Raw genomic sequence first — 19,520 nt, 5'->3', positions numbered from 1 at the left:
TGAGAGGTCTTGTTAAAGTGCGACAGGTGCTGGTGTGAGATTATAGCTCTGCTCCAGATATAGCGGCGCGGCGCGCACGAGTCTCTCTGTACAGCACTCATTTCACTCAGATTTAGATTATTAACACAAGCTCTCATAGAGAATATTCAAAAGATCCCTGCAGAATTAAAAGCAAATCTGTTGATTTATAATCTTAGATCAGGTGAATAGAAACCATCTTTAGTAAAGTTCTCACAGACTGAATACTAACAGTTCAATGTGACTTCATGATGAGATGTTTGTCTTTTCTCTCCTTGCATCCCAATTCACATCAATACTAAATACTGAAGTAGTCAACATTAGATTTAATGTGTCTCATTTCTTTTAATGCACTTAAATGTCTATACATTCCCATAACCTAACCAGTACATGCTTTACTTTTAGGGCAGAGTAAAATCAGATGAATTTGTATGCAGGCTTTGTCTGATGTTTGTGTGTGATGCTGTGTTTTTGTCTCTTGAGTGATCGTCATGGTAACAACAGCGGACAGTAATTGGCTGTTTTGGTCAAATGTGTAAAATAAAGTACAGGTCAGGTCAGCGCTTGACCCACATTGATGCTGTGGAATATTTCTACACACGCACACACACACACACACACACACACACACACACACACACACACACACACACACACACACACACACACACACACACGTTGTAGTTTTGCCGTTTTGTATTTTTAAGGAAATATTTGACTAAAACTGAATCTCAAGAGAAATTAATTTATTGTTCTTAAATGAACGGTCGTGGATTATTGCTGATGTTGTTATTGACTGTGAGAGTTGCTCACCGGCTCTCAGAAGAGTTTAGTGCTCACTAACCAGCACTTACTCAGTCTATTTATAACTAGAGAATGTGAAGAGAGCTGCTGTCTTTCATTCATGTTTGACAGACAGACGCTTAGATGTTTGTGTTTTGTCTGCACTGAGCTTCATTCAGTTCTTCATCATCTCATTATACACAAATATACAGACTCAGTCATTCAGACTTAAATATAAAACATCAACATTAGGTTAAATCCCCTGCACTGCTGTAGATGAAGAGAAGATGTCTGTCTGTCAGTCAGTCTGTCTGTCAGTTTCTCCGTCTGTCTGTTTGTTTGTCCGTCCGTCTGTCCGTCCATATGTCTGTCTGTCTGTCTGTGTGTATGTGTCTGTCCGTCTATTTCTCCGTTTGTCTGTCTGTCCATCCGTTTGTCTCTCTGTCTGTGTGTATGTGTTTGTCCATTTTCGTCCGTCCGTCCGTCTGTCTGTCCAGCTCGCAGGGATCCATGGATCTCCGTCTGTCCATCCGTCCGTCCGTCTGTCTGTCTGTCTGTCTGTCCGTCTGTTTGTTTGTTTGTGTGTTTGTCTGTTTGTTTGTCCGTTCGTCCGTCCGTCCGTCCGTCCGTCTGTTTGTTTGTTTGTCTATTTGTCTGTCTGTCTGTCTGTTTGTCCATCCGTCCGTCCGTCTGTCTGTCCAGCTCGCAGGGATCCACGGATCTCCGTCTGTCCTTCCGTCCGTCCGTCCGTCCGTCTGTCTGGCTGTCTGGCTGTCTGGCTGTCCGTCTGTTTGTTTGTTTGTGTGTTTGTCTGTCTGTCTGTTTGTTTGTCCGTTCGTCCGTCCGTCCGTCTGTTTGTTTGTTTGTCTATTTGTCTGTCTGTCTGTTTGTCCGTTCGCCTGTCTGTCTGTCTATGTGTATGTGTCTGTCCATCCGTCTGTCTGTTTCTCCGTTTGTCTGTCCGTCTGTCTGTCTGTTTGTTCGTCTTTCCGTCTGTCTGTTCGTTCGTTCGTCTGTCTGTCTTTCCATCTGTATGTATGTGTCTGTCTGTTTGTCTGTCTGTCCGTTTCTCCGTCTGTCCGTCCATTTGTCTGTCTGTCTGTCTGTTTGAATGTGTCTGTCCATTTGTCTGTCTGTTTCTCCGTTTGCCTGTCCGTCTGTCTGTGTGTATGTGTCTGTCCATCTGTCTGTCTGTTTGTTTGTCTGGCCATCTGTCTGTCCGTCATCCGTCTGTCTGTTTGTTCATTCGTCTGTCTGTCTTTCTGTCTGTGTGTATGTGTCTGTCTGTTTGTCTGTCTGTCTGTCTGTCTGTCCGTTTCTCTGTCTGTCCGTTTGTTTGTTTGTCTGTTTGTTTGTATGTGTCTGTCCGTTTGTCTGTCTGTTTCTCCGTTTGCCTGTCCGTCCGTCTGTCTGTCTGTCTGTCCGTTTCTCCGTTTGTCTGTCCGTCCGTTTGCCTGTCTGTCTGCCTGTCTATTTGTTTCTCTGTTTGTGTCTCTCTGTCTGTCCGTTTGTCTGTCTGTCTGTATTTCCTTTTTTTCTCTCTGTCTGTCCATCCCTATGTGTGTGTGTGTGTGTGTGTGTGTGTGTGTGTGTGTGTGTGTGTGTGTGTGTGTGTGTGTGTGTGTCTGTGTCTGTCCGCTTGTCTGTCTGTCTATCCGTCCATTTCTCCGTCCGTCTGTCTGCAAAGTTTTTTATTAATTTAATATATATCAAGAATAATTAAAATAAATTAAACATTGAATGTTTCATGACTTGTAATGTCATCAAATGAGGAAAGTATAGTGGATATACGTTTTCTTTAATTAAAATAGACCAGTTTCTCTGATTGGATGTATTGCTGCATCGCATGTCTTTACGTCTTTAGCATATTTGTGACTTGATACTAGCAACGTGTTTTTTTGCGGCATTTTATGGATCGCGTAAAATATGGATATTAGAAAATTTAGAACGAACCAGCACCGCCTGCTTCATCTGACTTCATGCAAACACAGACTGGCTCAAACTCAGAGATTAGAGGTCGAGGTGGAATTTTCAAATCTACAGGACACTGTTTTAAGGAAGTTTAATGTTCGTACACGCCGTCTTCAGCTATTTTAAAGGTAAGTTAGCGTTGTTTTAATTTACGTAATGTGATTATGGTAAAGCGGCTTTTAGGACGCGGTGTGCGCTGCCCTATGAAACCCATTCATTTCAATGGTTTGTTGTTGCGTCGAGCAAAGTGCGAGCGCAGCGGAGCACAGCTTGCGCTCATGCCGCGGTCCAAGTTCAAAATAGTTTTGCGCATAATTTGTGATCTTTTGCACTTTATACCGGAAATGAGCTGACAGTCTGTACTAGTTGTATGAGTGTGTGCTTGCACTGTATTTGTGTTTTAATGGCTTGTTTTTGCAAGGTATTGTTGCTATTGCGTGCCCCCCCCGTTGGAAGCCATGTGCCCCCCTGTTAATTATGGTCTGGCGCCGGCTCTGTCTGTCTGCCTGTCTGTCCGTTTCTCCGTTTGTCTGTCCGTCTGTCTGTGGTTCTTATAGCTCACTGGTGTAAATCAATAAGAATGTCAAGGTCATCATGTGTTTGATTCTCAAGTGACACACAAACTGATGATGTACTGACTGCACTGAAAGATGCTTTGGATAAAAGTGTTGAATACATTTACAAACATATAGTAGATTTGATGGCTCATGTGATTGAGCCGAAAACTATCCAGACATGAGTGTCTATAGCGCTGAGAGAGATCTGAATGACATTAAATGATAAATAATTACTATCCAGTTTATTGATGTGTAATGTTTAGAGGAACAGCATATAGATCAAGCAGATTTTATGCTGACAAGCCGTTGAAAATCCTCTCATTGAACGCTTACGGCTGTCACACATAGAGCAGATGTATGATCTCTGTGTTTATCTGTTATGTTATGTGACACATTCTTGGATAAGTGAAGTCTGATCATAAATCAAAGCTAGAAACTTTTGATGAGGTGTTTGTTAGGGTTTGGCTGAGCTCAGTTGAAATAGAGAAGCAAGTGTTTTAACCATAATGCTGCCAAACCCAATACTGAAGACAAACACAAACTCTCTGAGCCGAACACATAACACAGCAGGATCTGAACTGTGTGCTTTCATTTATATGCACACCTGTGTTTGACATGATCTGGTATTATTGCACCTACGGGTTTGAGTTTTTTACTGGTCACACACTTACGGATATCAGTGTTTTAACATCAGCACATGTGTAAGATACGTTTAGATATGCTGATCAGAGGTCATTTATATCTGAAAGATTAGCTTGATGTCTGGCCACAGTGTGATTGTTGATGATCTGACAGATGATGATGATGATCAGTTATGATGAGTCTCTTATAAATATCTATTAATGACTGAACCTCATAAAACCTTGTGAATCCCTCTGAATTGTTTCTTTAAGGGGTGTTAGGTTAATGAAAAGAGTCACAACACAACACAATCCCATAATCCATTGCTGTAGTGTGTTTACAATATCTACTGTATGATGATGTGTAAGTAATGATGAAGTATGTTTTCTGTGTGTAGCTCGATGACTGCGCTCTTCAGCTCTCTCATACTGGAGTTTATCTTGATCTGGAGTTATCTCTGTCTGAACAAAGAGATGAACTCGAAGGATTTCAGCAGGAAGACTGTGGAGGGTAAGACTCATACTGCATACTTTATACTATACTACATACTCTACTCTACACTGCACTGCATACTCTAAACTACACTACATACACTACATTACACTACACTACACCACACTGCATAATCTAAACTACACTACACTAAACCACACTACACTTATACTTTAAACTATACTACACTATAATACATACTAGGGATGCTCCGATCGATCGGCCGCAGATCGGTATCGGCCGATAACGGCATTAAATGACTCGATCGCTCCTCGTTAAATTTGCCGATCTCGTGAACCGATCTTTCTGTTTACTTTTGTCTGTCATGATATGGCTCCTCAATGCGGCTGCACGTAGAGACCATTTTTACGCAGTGAGAGCATTTTTATAACCCGTGGCTGATGAGCGACGTGTAGATTTGCATTTCTCTCTTTGCCTTCACAGAGATATGTGTATTTTCTACGAGGACGCGGTCCGGTCCTAACATCGCGACCCGTCTTCAGATCCCCATCAAACAGCGTATACAACACATATCTATCGCGGACAATTGCATCCTCATGTCAAAAGTTTATTATTTGCATGCATTTTAAAGTTTTGAGCGTTTAAACTTTCATTTTCCTCACAGCTGCTCTCGTCTGCATACACCCGCCGCGCGCACACACAGCAGCCTGTCATCAGTGAGTGCACGTGGACAGAGCGATCTCTGTCAAGTCTTAAAGCTACAGTAACCTAATTCATCTCTCAATAAAATCACTATCTGCTCTTCACTAAAGAACTGTTGTACCTCATACGAATGCGTGTATATTTAATTCATACAGTAAAGACTGTTAACTGTTTTATTTTCATTAGTTTTTACAGACAAGCCTTTTTAAAGGCATATTAAATTTCTCTTTGCAGAAGAAATATTGTTGCTAATTTATTTGATTCTCTATTAAAACAATAATATACCTAATTACTGCAAATAATATAACAAAGGCAACATCTGTGGTTTTACTTTATTTAGAAAAATTTTAAAAAGTTACAGTCATCAAAGAGCTTGCATATCAGCTTGAAAAATCGGTATCGGCATTGGTATCGGCCGATCACGAAGACAACAAATCGGTGATCGGTATCGGCCTGCAAAAATCCTGATCGGAGCATCCCTACTACATACTCTACACTGCACTGCATACTTTATACTTCACTACATACTCTATACTACACTGCATACTCTGCACTACACTGCATACTCCACACTACACGGCATACTCTAAACTACACTACATATTCTATACTACACTGCATACTCCGCACAACACTGCATACTTTATACTACACTACACTGCATACTATATACTGCACTGCACACTTTAATCTACACTGCATACTCTATATTACACTGCATACTTTATACTACACTACACTACACTACACTGTATACTCTACACTGCATACTTTATACTACACTACACTACACTACACTGTATAGTCTACACTGCATACTTTATACTACACTGCATACTCTGCACTACACTGCAAACTCTACACTACACTGCATACTCTACACTACACTGCATACTCTAAACCAGTGATTCTCAAACTGGGGGCCCGCGAGATGGTGCCAGGGGGGCCCCAGTTTTATGACATTTTATAAAATACTTGAATTTATCATGAATATTTATCATTCTGTGTAATTAAACCAAAATAATATATAAGGCTACTAACCAACACCACTACTTTGAATAATTTTATGTTTTGTTTAATTAAAATGTACATTTTAGAACAAATTTGTCATAAATTTCTTTGGGGGGGCCGCGAAGAAATGCACTGTACACACTGCTCTAAACTACACTACATTGCATACTCTACTGTACACTACAGTGCATACTCTCAACTATACTGCACTGCATACTCTAAACTATACTACACTACACTGCATATGCTAAACTACACTACACTGCACTACACTACACTACACTGCTCTAAACTACACTACATTGCATACTCTACTGTACACTACACTGCATACTCTCAACTATACTGCACTGCATACTCTAAACTATACTACACTACACTGCATATGGATTGATTGTTTATTTGTTCTGCACATTTCAGCTGTTAAGTGATTTGAATATGATTTATAAATCTACAATATATCCTTATTTAGATAACATGTGTGTGTGTTTTTGTGTACTCATGGTGTATTATCTGTCTGTGTGTGTTTGTGTGTAAATCACAGTCATGTTTCTCAGATCTTTAAATTGCACGTCCATCTTCAGACTGTGTGAAATGTTTGTGAGACATTAATGAACATTATTGTGTGTTTTTCAGGAGGGGAAAGAAACACAGCATGATCTTACGAACTCAACTGAGTGTTCGGGTTCACTCGTGTATCGGTGAGTCTTCACAGATTAAACACATCCTCAACACTCACTGTCACTGTAGATTTACTGTTTATAACAAACACACACTGACACTAATGCCGAGAAATAACTCACACATCTGTTTAAGTCATTACAGACACATCTGTGAGCATTAAATTATACACTTTACCCATCTGTCTCTCTCTCTCTCTCTCTCTCTCTCTCTCTCTCTCTCTCTCTCTCTCTCTCTCTCTCTCTCTCTCTCTCTCTCTCTCTCTCTCTCTCTCTCTCTCTCTGTCTGTGGTTATCTGTTTAGTGATAGTGTAGCTATTCCTGAATTGCAGTTCAAGCATCTCATTGGCTGTTGCTGTTAGAGACCGGATGAGGTCATAGGTCAGGGGGTGTGAGGGGGGTCGATCAGGTTCATTTCACTTGTCTGTAGTATGAAGGCTGTAAGCACAGTGTATTACAGAGATTGTACTTTAAGATGATCCGTCTGATCTCAGATCTGCTGGAGACTCTTAATCTTAATCTTGAGAATAAACTCGTTGGTTTATATGGTTATAGTTGCTGTGAGTGAGTTATTAAGCTCTTCATTCACACAATGATCTGTTCAAACACTGTGCAGCATTACAGTCAATGTGTGTTAGATTGTGTTTGTGTATCTGATGATGTTTCATTTCACCTCCATATTGATGACATTCACTTGAGGAGAGAGCTAGTCATTTCCTAAATGACTGATGGTGTAATGTTGAGACACACACACACACACACACACACACACACACACACACACACACACACACACACACACACACACACACACACACACACACACACACACACAGACACACACACACACACACACACACAGTGAGTTGTCATAGAGCAGCAGTGATGTGAGTTTGTAAACTGATATCAGAAGCAGCAGTGCTCTGAATTTAGCATCATGGTGATGTTGTTCCTGTCACAAGCCCCACAGTGACCCAGAGAAACACCCGGCTAACTCTGATATCTATAGAAACTGATGACAAGACAGAAGTATGCATGTGTGTGTGTGTGTGTGTGTGTGTGTGTGTGTGTGAGAGAGAGAGAGAGAGAGAGAGAGAGAGAGAGACAGGTCATGTTTTATTTCAAACTAACATTCAGGGTTAAGCGGGTGAATCTTCTGTTATAAGATTTAATGATTTAATTCTTCAGTTTTGAATCAAGGCAGCATTGATCTGTGTGTGTGTGTGTGCGTGTGTGTGTGTGTGTGTGTGTGTGTGTATGTGTGTGTGTGTGTGTGTGTATGTGTTTGTGTTTGTGTGTTTGCTGTGTGTGATTCAGCAGTGGATTTATATCATTTACTTTATAGTAACAATATTTTGTTGTATGTTCTTCTATAAACATGAGTTTGTGTGTTTGTGAGTAAAGCAGATCAAAATCTGACTTCATGATAAACACACAACCACAAATAGTGTGAGCTGCTGCTATTTGAATACATTTGTATATTTTATGGGCGTATTGTTTCACTGAGCCATTGTGTGTGTGTGTGTGTGTGTGTGTGTGTGTGTGTGTGTGTGTGTGTGTGTGCGCCCCCACAGCTTCTTTTCTTACTGCATCAGGTTGCCATGGCAATGTGATGTCACATCCTGAATCTTAAAGCCCCCATGAAGTTACAATGTAACTTTTTCCTTTTAGTATAAATACGTTAAGCTTAAAGCGGAATTGATCACAAGACATTCTAGCCTGTTATCATGGGTAATTTATTTAATTAATTTATTTATTTAATTAATTAATTCATTTTATTTTTCAATAAATTCGATTGATATTGTGTTAAAGCAGAATTTTCGTAACGTCCTTGATGGACTGATTTAACCAAAAATGCCCTGTGCAAAACTGAGTCATTAGCTCCACCCACTAACTACCGATCGATGCAGCCTTCAGGTTTGTTCGACTTCAGTCTTGTACATTTAATTTACGTAGATATTTATTCTTATATATGGTATGGATTTATTGTTATTATTGTTGGGGTTTTTTTTAGGTATCCACTCGTAGTGGACTATGATTCATATTCTGTGTATATTGCGTTATTTATTAATGTATGATGTTTTTATGTAGTTTGTATTGTTTGTGTAACTCTATGTGGCTCTGTGAATTGCCCCCTTGTGGATAAATAAAGTGTTTGAAACTTGACACTTCATGCGGCGCTGCAAGAATCGACAGCTGGATGACGTCAAAGTTCCACGATAGCGATTTAAAAACAAACTCCTCCGTATGATTTTGTGAATCGCTCTCACGGTACTTGCAGCGCCGCATGAAGTCGAACAAACCTAATAGCTTTTTTTACCGCCCAACCTGCTCTCAAATTAACCAACCAAAGAGTAACTCCACTTTTACCATCTCTGAAGGGGAAAATCACCAAAACCCTCAATAAGAGATGACTAATCCTGTGCAGTATGTGGATGTAAGGACAACAAATTCAGTTTTTATTTTTTACCCTTAGTGTGAAACTCAGTTGACACACCACTAACAGATTACTTGAACTTTCGTCAGGAAGATTTCGAGTTCAGTTTTTTTGCCCAGTTTTTCCGCGGACTCAGGAAATATAAAATGGTCAAAAAATCTAAAACATCATTTGTCTTAGTTGTTGCTTGTTTTGTGTTACTAAGGTAAACATACTACTTAGAAACTTATTATCATGTTGTTATAGACCCCTTCAAGGTTTGTAAACACTGAATGACTATCGGGTGCGCGCACAGCATGGGGTCAAACTGTTCATACCATTTAGGCTTTATAATTTAATATAACAGTGCTGAAAATGATGCCTTACCTCAAATGAAGTGAGCACTACAAACACAAGCCTTTTTGATATTTGCATTGTTCCAGTCCGCATGTTAATTGCTTGCAGACGCAGATGTTTTATTTTTTTGTTTTTGAGATTCTGCATGAATCGCAAAGACTTAACGGAAGACCTGGTGTGATTTTCAAAGCCCACGACGTAAGTAGGCATTTTTGACGATACCGAATAATACGCAACTCAATCTGCTGTAATGACTTTTCTGACCCCGACATGCGCAGTGGGAACCGCCTGTGACGTGAACCGTGAAGGGGTCTATTATGAACACGTGCAAAGCAAGCTAACGTTAGCTCATACTGTGCAGCTGTCAATCACTGTCAATCATCTCGCCTCAAGACCCGCCCCCATTCAGAACGTTCAGAATTATGTAGTAGTGCATTTTTCTTCCGGTGATTTGACGACCCATCCCACCTTTAAAGCGCCCCACCTTCTACGTTTTGTTACAGGACGTGCCATAAATTAAATTCTATTGGTTATTTTAACAAACGTGGGAGGGGCTTCTCGATAGTTCCATTGTTTCAGTAAAACTGACGTCACCACATTAAATAATGCTGCACAATTAGGGCACTTCAATGGACCTTTAAGATCATCATCACACATCCATGGGAAGAGTCTGATCATTAACATACAGTGTGTGTGTGTGTGTGTGTGTGTGTGCGTGTGTGTGTGTGTGTGTGTGTGCGTGTGCGTGTGCGTGCGCATGCGCATGTGCGTGTTGGTTGTTTGTTATTAATGAAGTGAATCTGAATATTAGTGTGCAGTATGTTTTATACAGGCGTGTCTGTGGTTAAAACAGAAGTGCAGGTCATTCACCTCCATCACCCGTCAGCTGTGTTAAAGACTGATGAGGTGAGAATTTTACAAATGACTGTCACCACGGAAACATAGCGCCATCCAGATTTAGTGATGTCACATCGGTAACAGGAAGAGAGCGCCTGAGCTTCTGATATTAAAAGAGTACGACAGTGGCGTGATGTTCATTACAAACACAAGAGTCACTGAAGATATAAATAATCATGAACCATATTTAATATATATTCATAAGGTCTTAACAGATCATTCAAACTCTAAATTCTGATTTGAAACTATAACTATGTGAAGGTATAACTCAGTTGTTTATATGTTGGTTTGTTAAGTTTATTTTGATTTGTGTCGTATCATACAGCTCTGGTTTTATTCTTCTTCTATAAAACTGTCTTTGTGTGGATGTAAAGAGACAGATGTAAGATCTCATTTAACTTCACCACAGACCTCCATCTGCTGCCAGACGACCGGCCGTCTCTCCTGACTCACATTCAAGAGGTTATTTTGGGCTTTTCTGCACTCAAATCATCTGCTGGTTTTCTTCTTCTGAAGCTCATAATGCAGGAGCTGTTGTGTGTTTGTGTTGTTTACACAAACCGACACACACAAACACATTAGATGTGTGCCACACAATGAGATGTTGTGAAGTGTGTGATGTTTTTTGTCGGTGGAGAAGCGATGCTGCTGTTGTTTCAGGACGTTTCACACTGCAAAAAATGACTTTCTTACTTCGTTTTGTCTTGTTTTTAGTACAAATATCTAAATCAAGATGCATTTTCAGAATGACCTAAGACAATACAGTAAGCTTAGATTTTAGTCATAATATATAAAATTCAAGTAGGTTTGTGCATAAAACAAGCAAAACAATCCGCCAATGTGGTAAGCAACATTTTCATTGATTTATTACTGGAAAAAAAGTGTTTGGGGAAAAAGTTTTTTTTCTTGCCCCATTTTTGTTTGTTTTCTGCTCAAATTCACTTGAATGTGATATTTTTTGTCTAAAACTAGACTTAGTATTTTTGTCTTTAAAGGTGCAGTGTGTACATTTTAGAAAGATCTAATGACAGAAATGCAATCTAATCTCCATAACTATATTATCAGTGGTGTATAAAGACCTTACATAATGAACTGTTTTGTTTTTATTACCTTACAATGAGATATTTTTATCTACATACACTGCGAGTCTTACATGGAAGTCGCCATTTTGTGCCGCCATTTAAACAGACAAACTGCTCTACAGAGCGCGCTTTGCCAATATTGTATTTTGTCTTAGTCAACGACATGTTTGTCCTGTGGCGGCTTCTCAATCCGTTTCGGTAAACGGTTGAATGAGCCGTTGGTTGCGATTCACAATCTCACTGCTAGATGCTGCTAAAATCTACACATTGCACGTTTAAGTACAAATATCTAAGTAAAAAAGTCATTAAAGTGCATTCTGAGTGACTTTAAGCCTGGTGGTTGCTAGGGTGTTGCTATGGTGCTCTGAATGGTTTTAAGTATGTTGCTAGGTAGCTTCCCTGATTACCCAGGTTAAGGCTGGTTGATTTAACAAACACAACTAATGGTTTTAGAAAAGCTTACTGTACACAAACCATCACAGATCTTTGAACTTTATTTTGGTCTGTCTGGTGTCGTGTCCTCTGAGTTTCTGTCATTTGATCTTCTTTTATTTCTGAAGACTGTAAGTTCAGTTTGTTTTACAGTAGCTGGTGTAGTGAGTTCATAAACAAAACTGGAACCACAATAATTAAATATTAAATAACATAAATTATAATTTTACCTGTATTGTAAAATGTAAAAATGTAAACTTTACTGTGAATTTCACGCAGTACACCTCCACTGGTGTGATGGTTAATGTAAGCACTCACCAAAGTCATATACTTACATATTATTTGTATTTTACATACTGGTAATAGTGAGCAATCTAACAACATCTTGTATTTTGGTAAAAGTAAATTTATATTAAGGAAACAGGGAGATATGTGAGCGTCTGTTATGTGTTTCTGTGCAGATTAACCACATCACTAATCTGATTTAAACATTGAGATAGCCTGCTGGATTACAAACACAGACACACACATGTGAGGTATACATACAGGAATTTCAGCAAACAGATTTGTGTTTAAAACCACCACAGACAATAATGATAATAGCAGTTAAAGAAATAAACCATCAGACAGAGAAAGAGACTTTCAAATCATCTTACCAGACTGAAAAACAAAGTCAACTTGAATGTTATTTGGTCCTGAATAGAGATTATACAACAGATGGCAAACTATCTGAGAGTTTAGTCAATAAAGAAGAAGAGAGATGTGTAGATATCTGTAACTTTATCACCAGATGAACAAACTATAAGGAATGTCTATTTAAAACTTGACTTTAGAAAGTTAATACTACACTATATTTTAGTATTTATTCAATGAAGAAAGAGATTGTATCTTACTGGTGGCACGATACATTAATGCCTTTCACATAAAAGATTGAGACAGATCCACACACAAACACACTGAATATTGAATCATTCATAGATGTTTATTATCCTGTTTACTCTGACCACATTTATGTGCACCCTTATAATGTGATTATAATGGGAATATTGTCATTATACTTTACCTCATGTAAACACAATACTTCACTAAAAATAATGCAATTAAGCTCATAATCACAGCGAGTGTTTTTGTCACGCAAATTCATTTTAAACATCAGGAAATTTTCCCTGAACTGTCAACACGACTCCCTGCCAGAAGTCTGTCTTCATCCAGAAACAGCTCAAATAACACAACAACAGCGTATAAAACCATTACAGGCACTGTCATAATATTTTTGTTTTCATCACGGCACCGAATAACAAAATACATCCATAAGATTGTGTTGGGAGAGCAGGACAGGACTAGAAGAAGTGAAAGTGAATGTGATGCCTGTGACAGCTTAAATGTAAATGTCTGACAGAAGAAAATGCATCTGAAACACTTAATCTGATCTGAGTGAATCTGGTTTATATTGAAGTCAGTGTGAATGTTGTGTTTGGATGTCTGACATGTGATGTGTTTGAAGCTGGAGTTTCATCAGTAGATGATCGATCGATCGATTGATTTTGTGTCTGTGTTGTGATGTTCAGAGCCTGTGGGGAGGTGACCGAGATCTCACTGAACTCATCTGATCTCAGCACCATTGATCTGATCTACAGTAGATCAGACTTAACCACAGATATACTCAAGCTGTTTCATTGAGGATAGACAAGGTGTTTTGTTTGCTTTATTGATGTTTCAGTGTTTCATCAAGTTTATGGAAGATTAGAACGACTGATGTCATATTTTGTATCTTTTCTGTTACTTTATTATTTTTTATTATATTTTTCTTACATTGCCAGCAAGCAATAGCCATCATTTCAGCATCTAGGTTAACTACAAACCTGATATAGTCTGGCCGTGGGTAACCCACCTCTAGACAAAATAAACTTGAATTTGGTTACATTTACATTTCGAGAGTTTGCATATACACTTACATTTGGGTTTTTTGGTCGTTTTTTGCACAAATATCTTGTGAGATATCTGATATTTCATTATGTAAGTAAAGATTTCATAAATTTTGGGCTTTGGTTAGTCATGATTAAATTTTCACAGATAAAATGATGCCTTGTTTTAGCCTAGACGTCTGGCTTGTGTTTGAACAGCTTTTGATTCTTGCATTTATTTAGCCAACACTTTTAAAGCGACTTACAAATGAGTCAACAGTAAGTGTAGTATAAAGCCATGTTTACATGTAGGAATAGAGTTGCATTTTGGGAAAGATGGAGGGTTTTTGTGAATAATCATGATTGATTCTCTTGGCGTCTTCATCCGCACATTCCTGTTGAGTTCTGTTGTGTTTCCATGAGAAGATCTGTGCTGGAGAGACACCTTTGTGATGCTTTAAAACTGCTCTTTGTCAATCTACAAATCTCTCATCACTCAATTCTGCTGTTACATTTGGAAAAAAATATCATGTGACTGGAAAAGCAGCGGTCTTTAAAAACTATAATCGTGCTAAAAACAAAGAAAAAAAGACAGATGTATGTTATTTGAATCTTTAAACGATGTCTTTGTTTCTGCCTCTCTAGAGAAGCTGTATGATTCAAATGGACGTGACTTGAGAAGAGCTTTGTTTTCTCTCAAGCAGATATTTCAGGTAAATACAAACAGACACACACACACACACACACATGCGCTGTAGTTGTAGTCAGATTAAAGACTGTGTGTGTTGTTGCCGTAACAACGAGGAGCTCCACGTGTCTGCGGTTGTAAAAGTGTTTGTGCTGCAGTCTGAGTTTTGTCTTTTTTCAGGATGATAAAGACCTCGTGCATGAGTTTGTGATGGCTGAAGGTCTCACCTGTTTGATTAAAGTCGGTGCTGAGGCGGATCAGAATTATCAGAACTACATCCTTAGAGGTAAGATCTTTATTTATTTATGTATGTCAATTATTTACTGCTTTGTTTTTAGAAGCTAACATTCTGCTGATTTACATTATGTATTTTTTTCACTTCAGACTATATTTCTTGAAATTTTCTTGTTCTTTAAAAAATTATTTCCCCCCTAGTCAACTATAGAGAGTTTTTGTTAAAGGAGGAACAGCACCACCTCGTGTTTACTGTTGTAATTACATGCAAATACTGTAAACTGATTTATTCTTTCTTATTGGGCATCAAATACTCTTCAAATAATAATAATAATAATAAGTGTGCTGTTATAAATTAATTTTCTATAAGAGCTGCTTGACAAATTTTCTGTAAAGAATTAGTCAAAAAAAAAAAAAAAATAATAATTTACTCACCACCATGTCATCCAAAATGTTGATGTCTTTCTCGAGAAGAAATTATGTTTTTTGAGGAAAATATTCCAGGATTTTTCTCATTTTAATGGACTTTATGGACCCCAAAACTTAACAGTTTATAATTGCAGTTTCAACGCAGTTTCAAAGGACTCTAAATTATCCCAAACAAGGCAAAAGGGTCTTATCTAGAGTAACGATTGTCATTTTTGACAAGAAAAATAAAAAATATGCACTTTTAAACCACAACTTCTCGTCTTCCTCCGTTCTTGTAAAACGCCAACGATACCTCTCACAATTGCGTAATGCCGTGGAAAGGTCACGTGTTACATATATGAAACGCACATTTGCGGATCATTTTAAACAATAAACTGACACAAAGACGTTAATTAGTATCATTCCACGTACAACAATGTCAGAACGGTCCTCTTAACACTTGTAAACACTGGGGCGTAGTTTTGATACGTCAACCGTGACCTTTTGACATGATGACGTATTATGTGAGGTCACGTTGGCGCATCAAAACGACTAGCGGAAGACGAGAAGTTGTGATTTAAAAGTGGATTTTTTTCTTGCCAAAAATGACAATTGTTTCACTAGATAAGACCCTTTTGCCTCGTTTGGGATCGTTTAAAGTCCTGCAATTTTAAACTGCATTAAAAGTGTTAAGTGTTGGGGTCCATTAAAGTCCATTAAAATTTGAAAAATCCTGGAATGTTTTCCTCAAAAATCATAATTTCTTCTCGAATGAACAAAGAAAAACATCAACATTTTGGATGACATGGTGGTGAGTAAATTATCTGGATTTTTTTTAAGAAAATCAATCTGCTCGATAATAACAAACTGTGATTGGTACATACTGATATACGCTAAATAAAGTAACAGCTATCATCTGACAGCACTTTTTTATGTGCCAGTAACCAATAATTGAACAATGACGCTGTAAAACTTTCATATACATAATGCGGTGGTTTCCTGGACAGGGATTAGGCCAGGACTAGGCCTTGGTTTAATTATGAAATATAACTGGTTTTAACAAACATGCCTTAATAAAAAAATTACTTGTGTGCCTTTTGACACTGATGTATTTTAAGATGTGCAAGTGGTTTCAGTTTGGACAGCTCTTACATTTATTTTAGTATAGGACTAGTCTAATCCCTGTCCAGAAAACCGGCTCTATATCAGAATCAGAATTATCAGCAGGACCACTGAGCCACACCCACATTTTATGTAGCGCTCTGTGTTTTATTTGTGTCTCTGTAGCTTTAGGTCAGATCATGCTGTATGTGGACGGGATGAATGGGGTCATAGGTCACTCTGAGACCATACAGTGGCTCTATCATCTCATTGGCTCAAAGGTGACGAATCAGAATCAAACTACAATTACTGATGATTAAATAAAGACTGACTGTATGTGCAGATATGTGATGTGTGTGTTTGTGTGTGATTGTGTTGTAGTTTCGTCTGGTGGTGAAAACAGCCTTAAAACTGCTGCTGGTGTTTGTGGAATATTCTGAAGCCAACGCAACACTGATCATACAAGCTGTTAACAGTGTGGACACCAAAAAAGGTACACAAACACGCACACACACACATATGCACACACTTGTGTGTTTATTTGTGTGGTTATTGGTTTTACTCATTTTCTAAGTGACAACTAAAGGTGTGTGTGTGTGTGTGTGTGTGTGTTAGGCTGTAAGCAGTGGTCAAATGCTATGGAGATTTTATCAGAGAAGGACGGCGTGGACACAGAACTTCTGGTGTATGTCATGACTCTCATCAACAAGGTCAGAAACACGCGCGCGCGCACACACACACACACACACACACACACACACACACACACAGACACACACTGATTGTCTCTGTTGATGTTTGTATCAGACACTGGCAGCTCTTCCGGATCAGGATTCGTTTTATGATATGGTTGATGTTCTGGAGGAGCAGGGGATGGAGGCCGTGTCCCGCAGGTATCTGGGCCGTAAGGGAACCGATCTGGACCTACTGGAGCAGCTGAATATATATGAGGTGTGATGATATCTTAAACATCAGTTAGACATCACAGACAGATCCTTTCAGATAATCATCATTTATTCACCACAGGCGACTCTTCGTCATGAGGACGGTGATGAAGACTGCTTGCCTCCGTCCTCCGGTCGCCGTGAGAGACGCCGCTCCAGTGTTGGGGGAGAAGAGAGACGAGGCTTGCAGAGACGTCGCAGCCGCAGGCATTCGTTGGGTAGATCAAGCCACGCCTCCCCATGCCACACAAATGGAAAGGACATTAATGAAAGGTGAGAGACGAGGTCATAGACGAGCTCGTGACTGCTACAGGATTTCTGCATTTGTTTGTGAATGATTTGTGTATTTTGTTGCTCCAGAACACATTTGATGCACAACACAAATCATCTGCCAGCCATGTAAGTGTTCACGCTGTTCAACAGAGCAGGTGTCCACTGTTAACACTGATCTGAGAACAGTTCATTCACACATGAGTCAGACAGGTTTCTTTGTGAATAAATGATGTGTTTTTGCCTGAACTGGTCCTGTATCAGCCTTAGGGCTGGGTATTTTAACCAAATTGTTGATACGATTATTTTTTTATATGGATTTGATTTTGATTTAGTCTAACGGGGCGTACACACCAACCACAAACGATTTGTGCGAGTAGATTACATACAAAATCAATGTAAAGACGCAAACTCATGGGGGTGATGCAAATGACACAAATTGGGCAGCGCGATTGCCCACAAAAACATGCACTATTCGCATCAAACGCATCTTTGCGCAAGTTGAAAATATTCAACTACAGCGCAAAAATTCACATGACACAAAGTTAAATCCTGCGAGTAATCTAGAGCAAGGGACACGATGCTTCGCGTTTGGTGTGTGCACAGCATAATGGGGCATACACACTGAACGCGAATTTAACGATTAGAGCAGTTTCATAGAGAATGAGACGTGATCTGGGAACCACACGTTAATTTCCTCGTATTTGAGGCGTGGTTTACGAATTCGAGGTTTACGAATGCCCAGAGCCATTTATTGGGCACTACAAATGTCATAGATGCCGTCATCGTCTTGCTGCCCCCTCCCCATTCTGTGATTGGTTCCCTATTTCAGGTGAAAATTTGTCTCATGGTTTCCATGCTAGACTTGCTGTGTGAATAAATGTGCGTGCAAGGCAGCATGGGGAAACTCAGGCTAAGATTACATACAAAGCCAAAAGACGCGAATAGACATGAACTTGCGTGGGGCGATGCAAATGATGCAAATTGGGTGGTGCAATTGCTACGAAAACGCAATATTTGTCTGAAACGCATCTTTGCACAAGTTAAAAAATATTTAACTCAAGCGAAAAATGTGCATGACACAAAGTTAAATCCCACAAGTAATTTAGAGACGAGGAATGTGATGCTTTGTGTTTGGTGTGTATGCAGCATTAGTTATTAATATTTCATTAAAAAATGAGTTTTGCAGACATGAAAATTATTTGATGTGCTGTCACTTCAGGAGCTATGTGCTGCTAAAACACGTCCAAATGATAAACTTGTAGCACTGGCCCAGTTCTGACAATGGTCCTGAGCATCATTCACGCTTGCCCGGTCCATCAGGCACATTAAGAATCCATTCAGGAATTTCCCGAAGCGATTTTGTTTTGCTTAATTGAAGCTTGATTAAAATCGAGAATCATTATTTTTTACCCAGCCCTAATCGGTCTGACTGTTCACACGTCTGACGTCTGTGTTGTTGTGTTATGGGCACATGTGCTGTGTGAATGGACAAAATCACAGCTGAATGAGTCTTGATGTGATCACACAACTAAAACAAAAAAAGTCCTTTCAACCTGAAACAACACTTTTAACACACACACACTTATGAGATGTATATGTATTTGTGCTGCTGGCTGCTTTCTCGCTCTCTCTGTGCTTGTCGTATGTTTCTTTCTTGGCATGATCAGTGTTTGTCATACCGCTGCAGAGAGGAAGATGAGGATGAAGCTCTGCTCACAGAGTCTTCTGATGATGATGATGATGATGATGAGGGGGAAATGAATCCTTCATCATGTGTCATCAGGTATTTTAGCGCAGAACTGACAGTGAGACCATCAGGTCCAGAATACAGTACAGCAAAATATCTTTTCATCCCAATGTCTAATGAAACCTGAGAGGTCGAATTCATTTATATCAATGTTCCTCATGCATTGTTGAGGTGCACCGATCGACCGGCCACAGGCCGATGTTACGCATGATTGGCCGGATCGATAACCAGCGGCTCAGTC

General features: G+C 39.2%; 1 protein-coding gene across 4 annotated transcripts in view; it reads left to right on the top strand.

The window, feature by feature from the left end:
- The window catches only part of fhod3a (formin homology 2 domain containing 3a), a 36,978-nt gene that overhangs the window by 649 nt on the left and 16,809 nt on the right, over nt 1-19,520 (top strand). For 2 of the 4 annotated variants that reach the window (XM_055220928.2, XM_055220926.2), the window contains exons 2-12: nt 4,348-4,460; nt 6,753-6,817; nt 14,530-14,597; nt 14,753-14,858; nt 16,502-16,596; nt 16,697-16,808; nt 16,931-17,025; nt 17,123-17,266; nt 17,342-17,532; nt 17,620-17,658; nt 19,220-19,315. In XM_055220928.2, the coding sequence (XP_055076903.2) occupies nt 4,348-4,460; nt 6,753-6,817; nt 14,530-14,597; nt 14,753-14,858; nt 16,502-16,596; nt 16,697-16,808; nt 16,931-17,025; nt 17,123-17,266; nt 17,342-17,532; nt 17,620-17,658; nt 19,220-19,315 (1,124 nt within the window). The remainder of the gene's footprint in view (nt 1-4,347; nt 4,461-6,752; nt 6,818-14,529; nt 14,598-14,752; nt 14,859-16,501; nt 16,597-16,696; nt 16,809-16,930; nt 17,026-17,122; nt 17,267-17,341; nt 17,533-17,619; nt 17,659-19,219; nt 19,316-19,520) is intronic. The other 2 variants (XM_055220929.2, XM_055220930.2) reach the window with 2 other exon arrangements.

This window comes from Misgurnus anguillicaudatus, chromosome 20, assembly GCF_027580225.2.
Source record: "Misgurnus anguillicaudatus chromosome 20, ASM2758022v2, whole genome shotgun sequence".
Classification (NCBI taxonomy): Eukaryota; Metazoa; Chordata; class Actinopteri; order Cypriniformes; family Cobitidae; genus Misgurnus; species Misgurnus anguillicaudatus.
The sequence above is the reverse complement of the archived record's forward strand: the minus strand, read 5'-3'. Positions and strand labels throughout refer to the sequence as shown.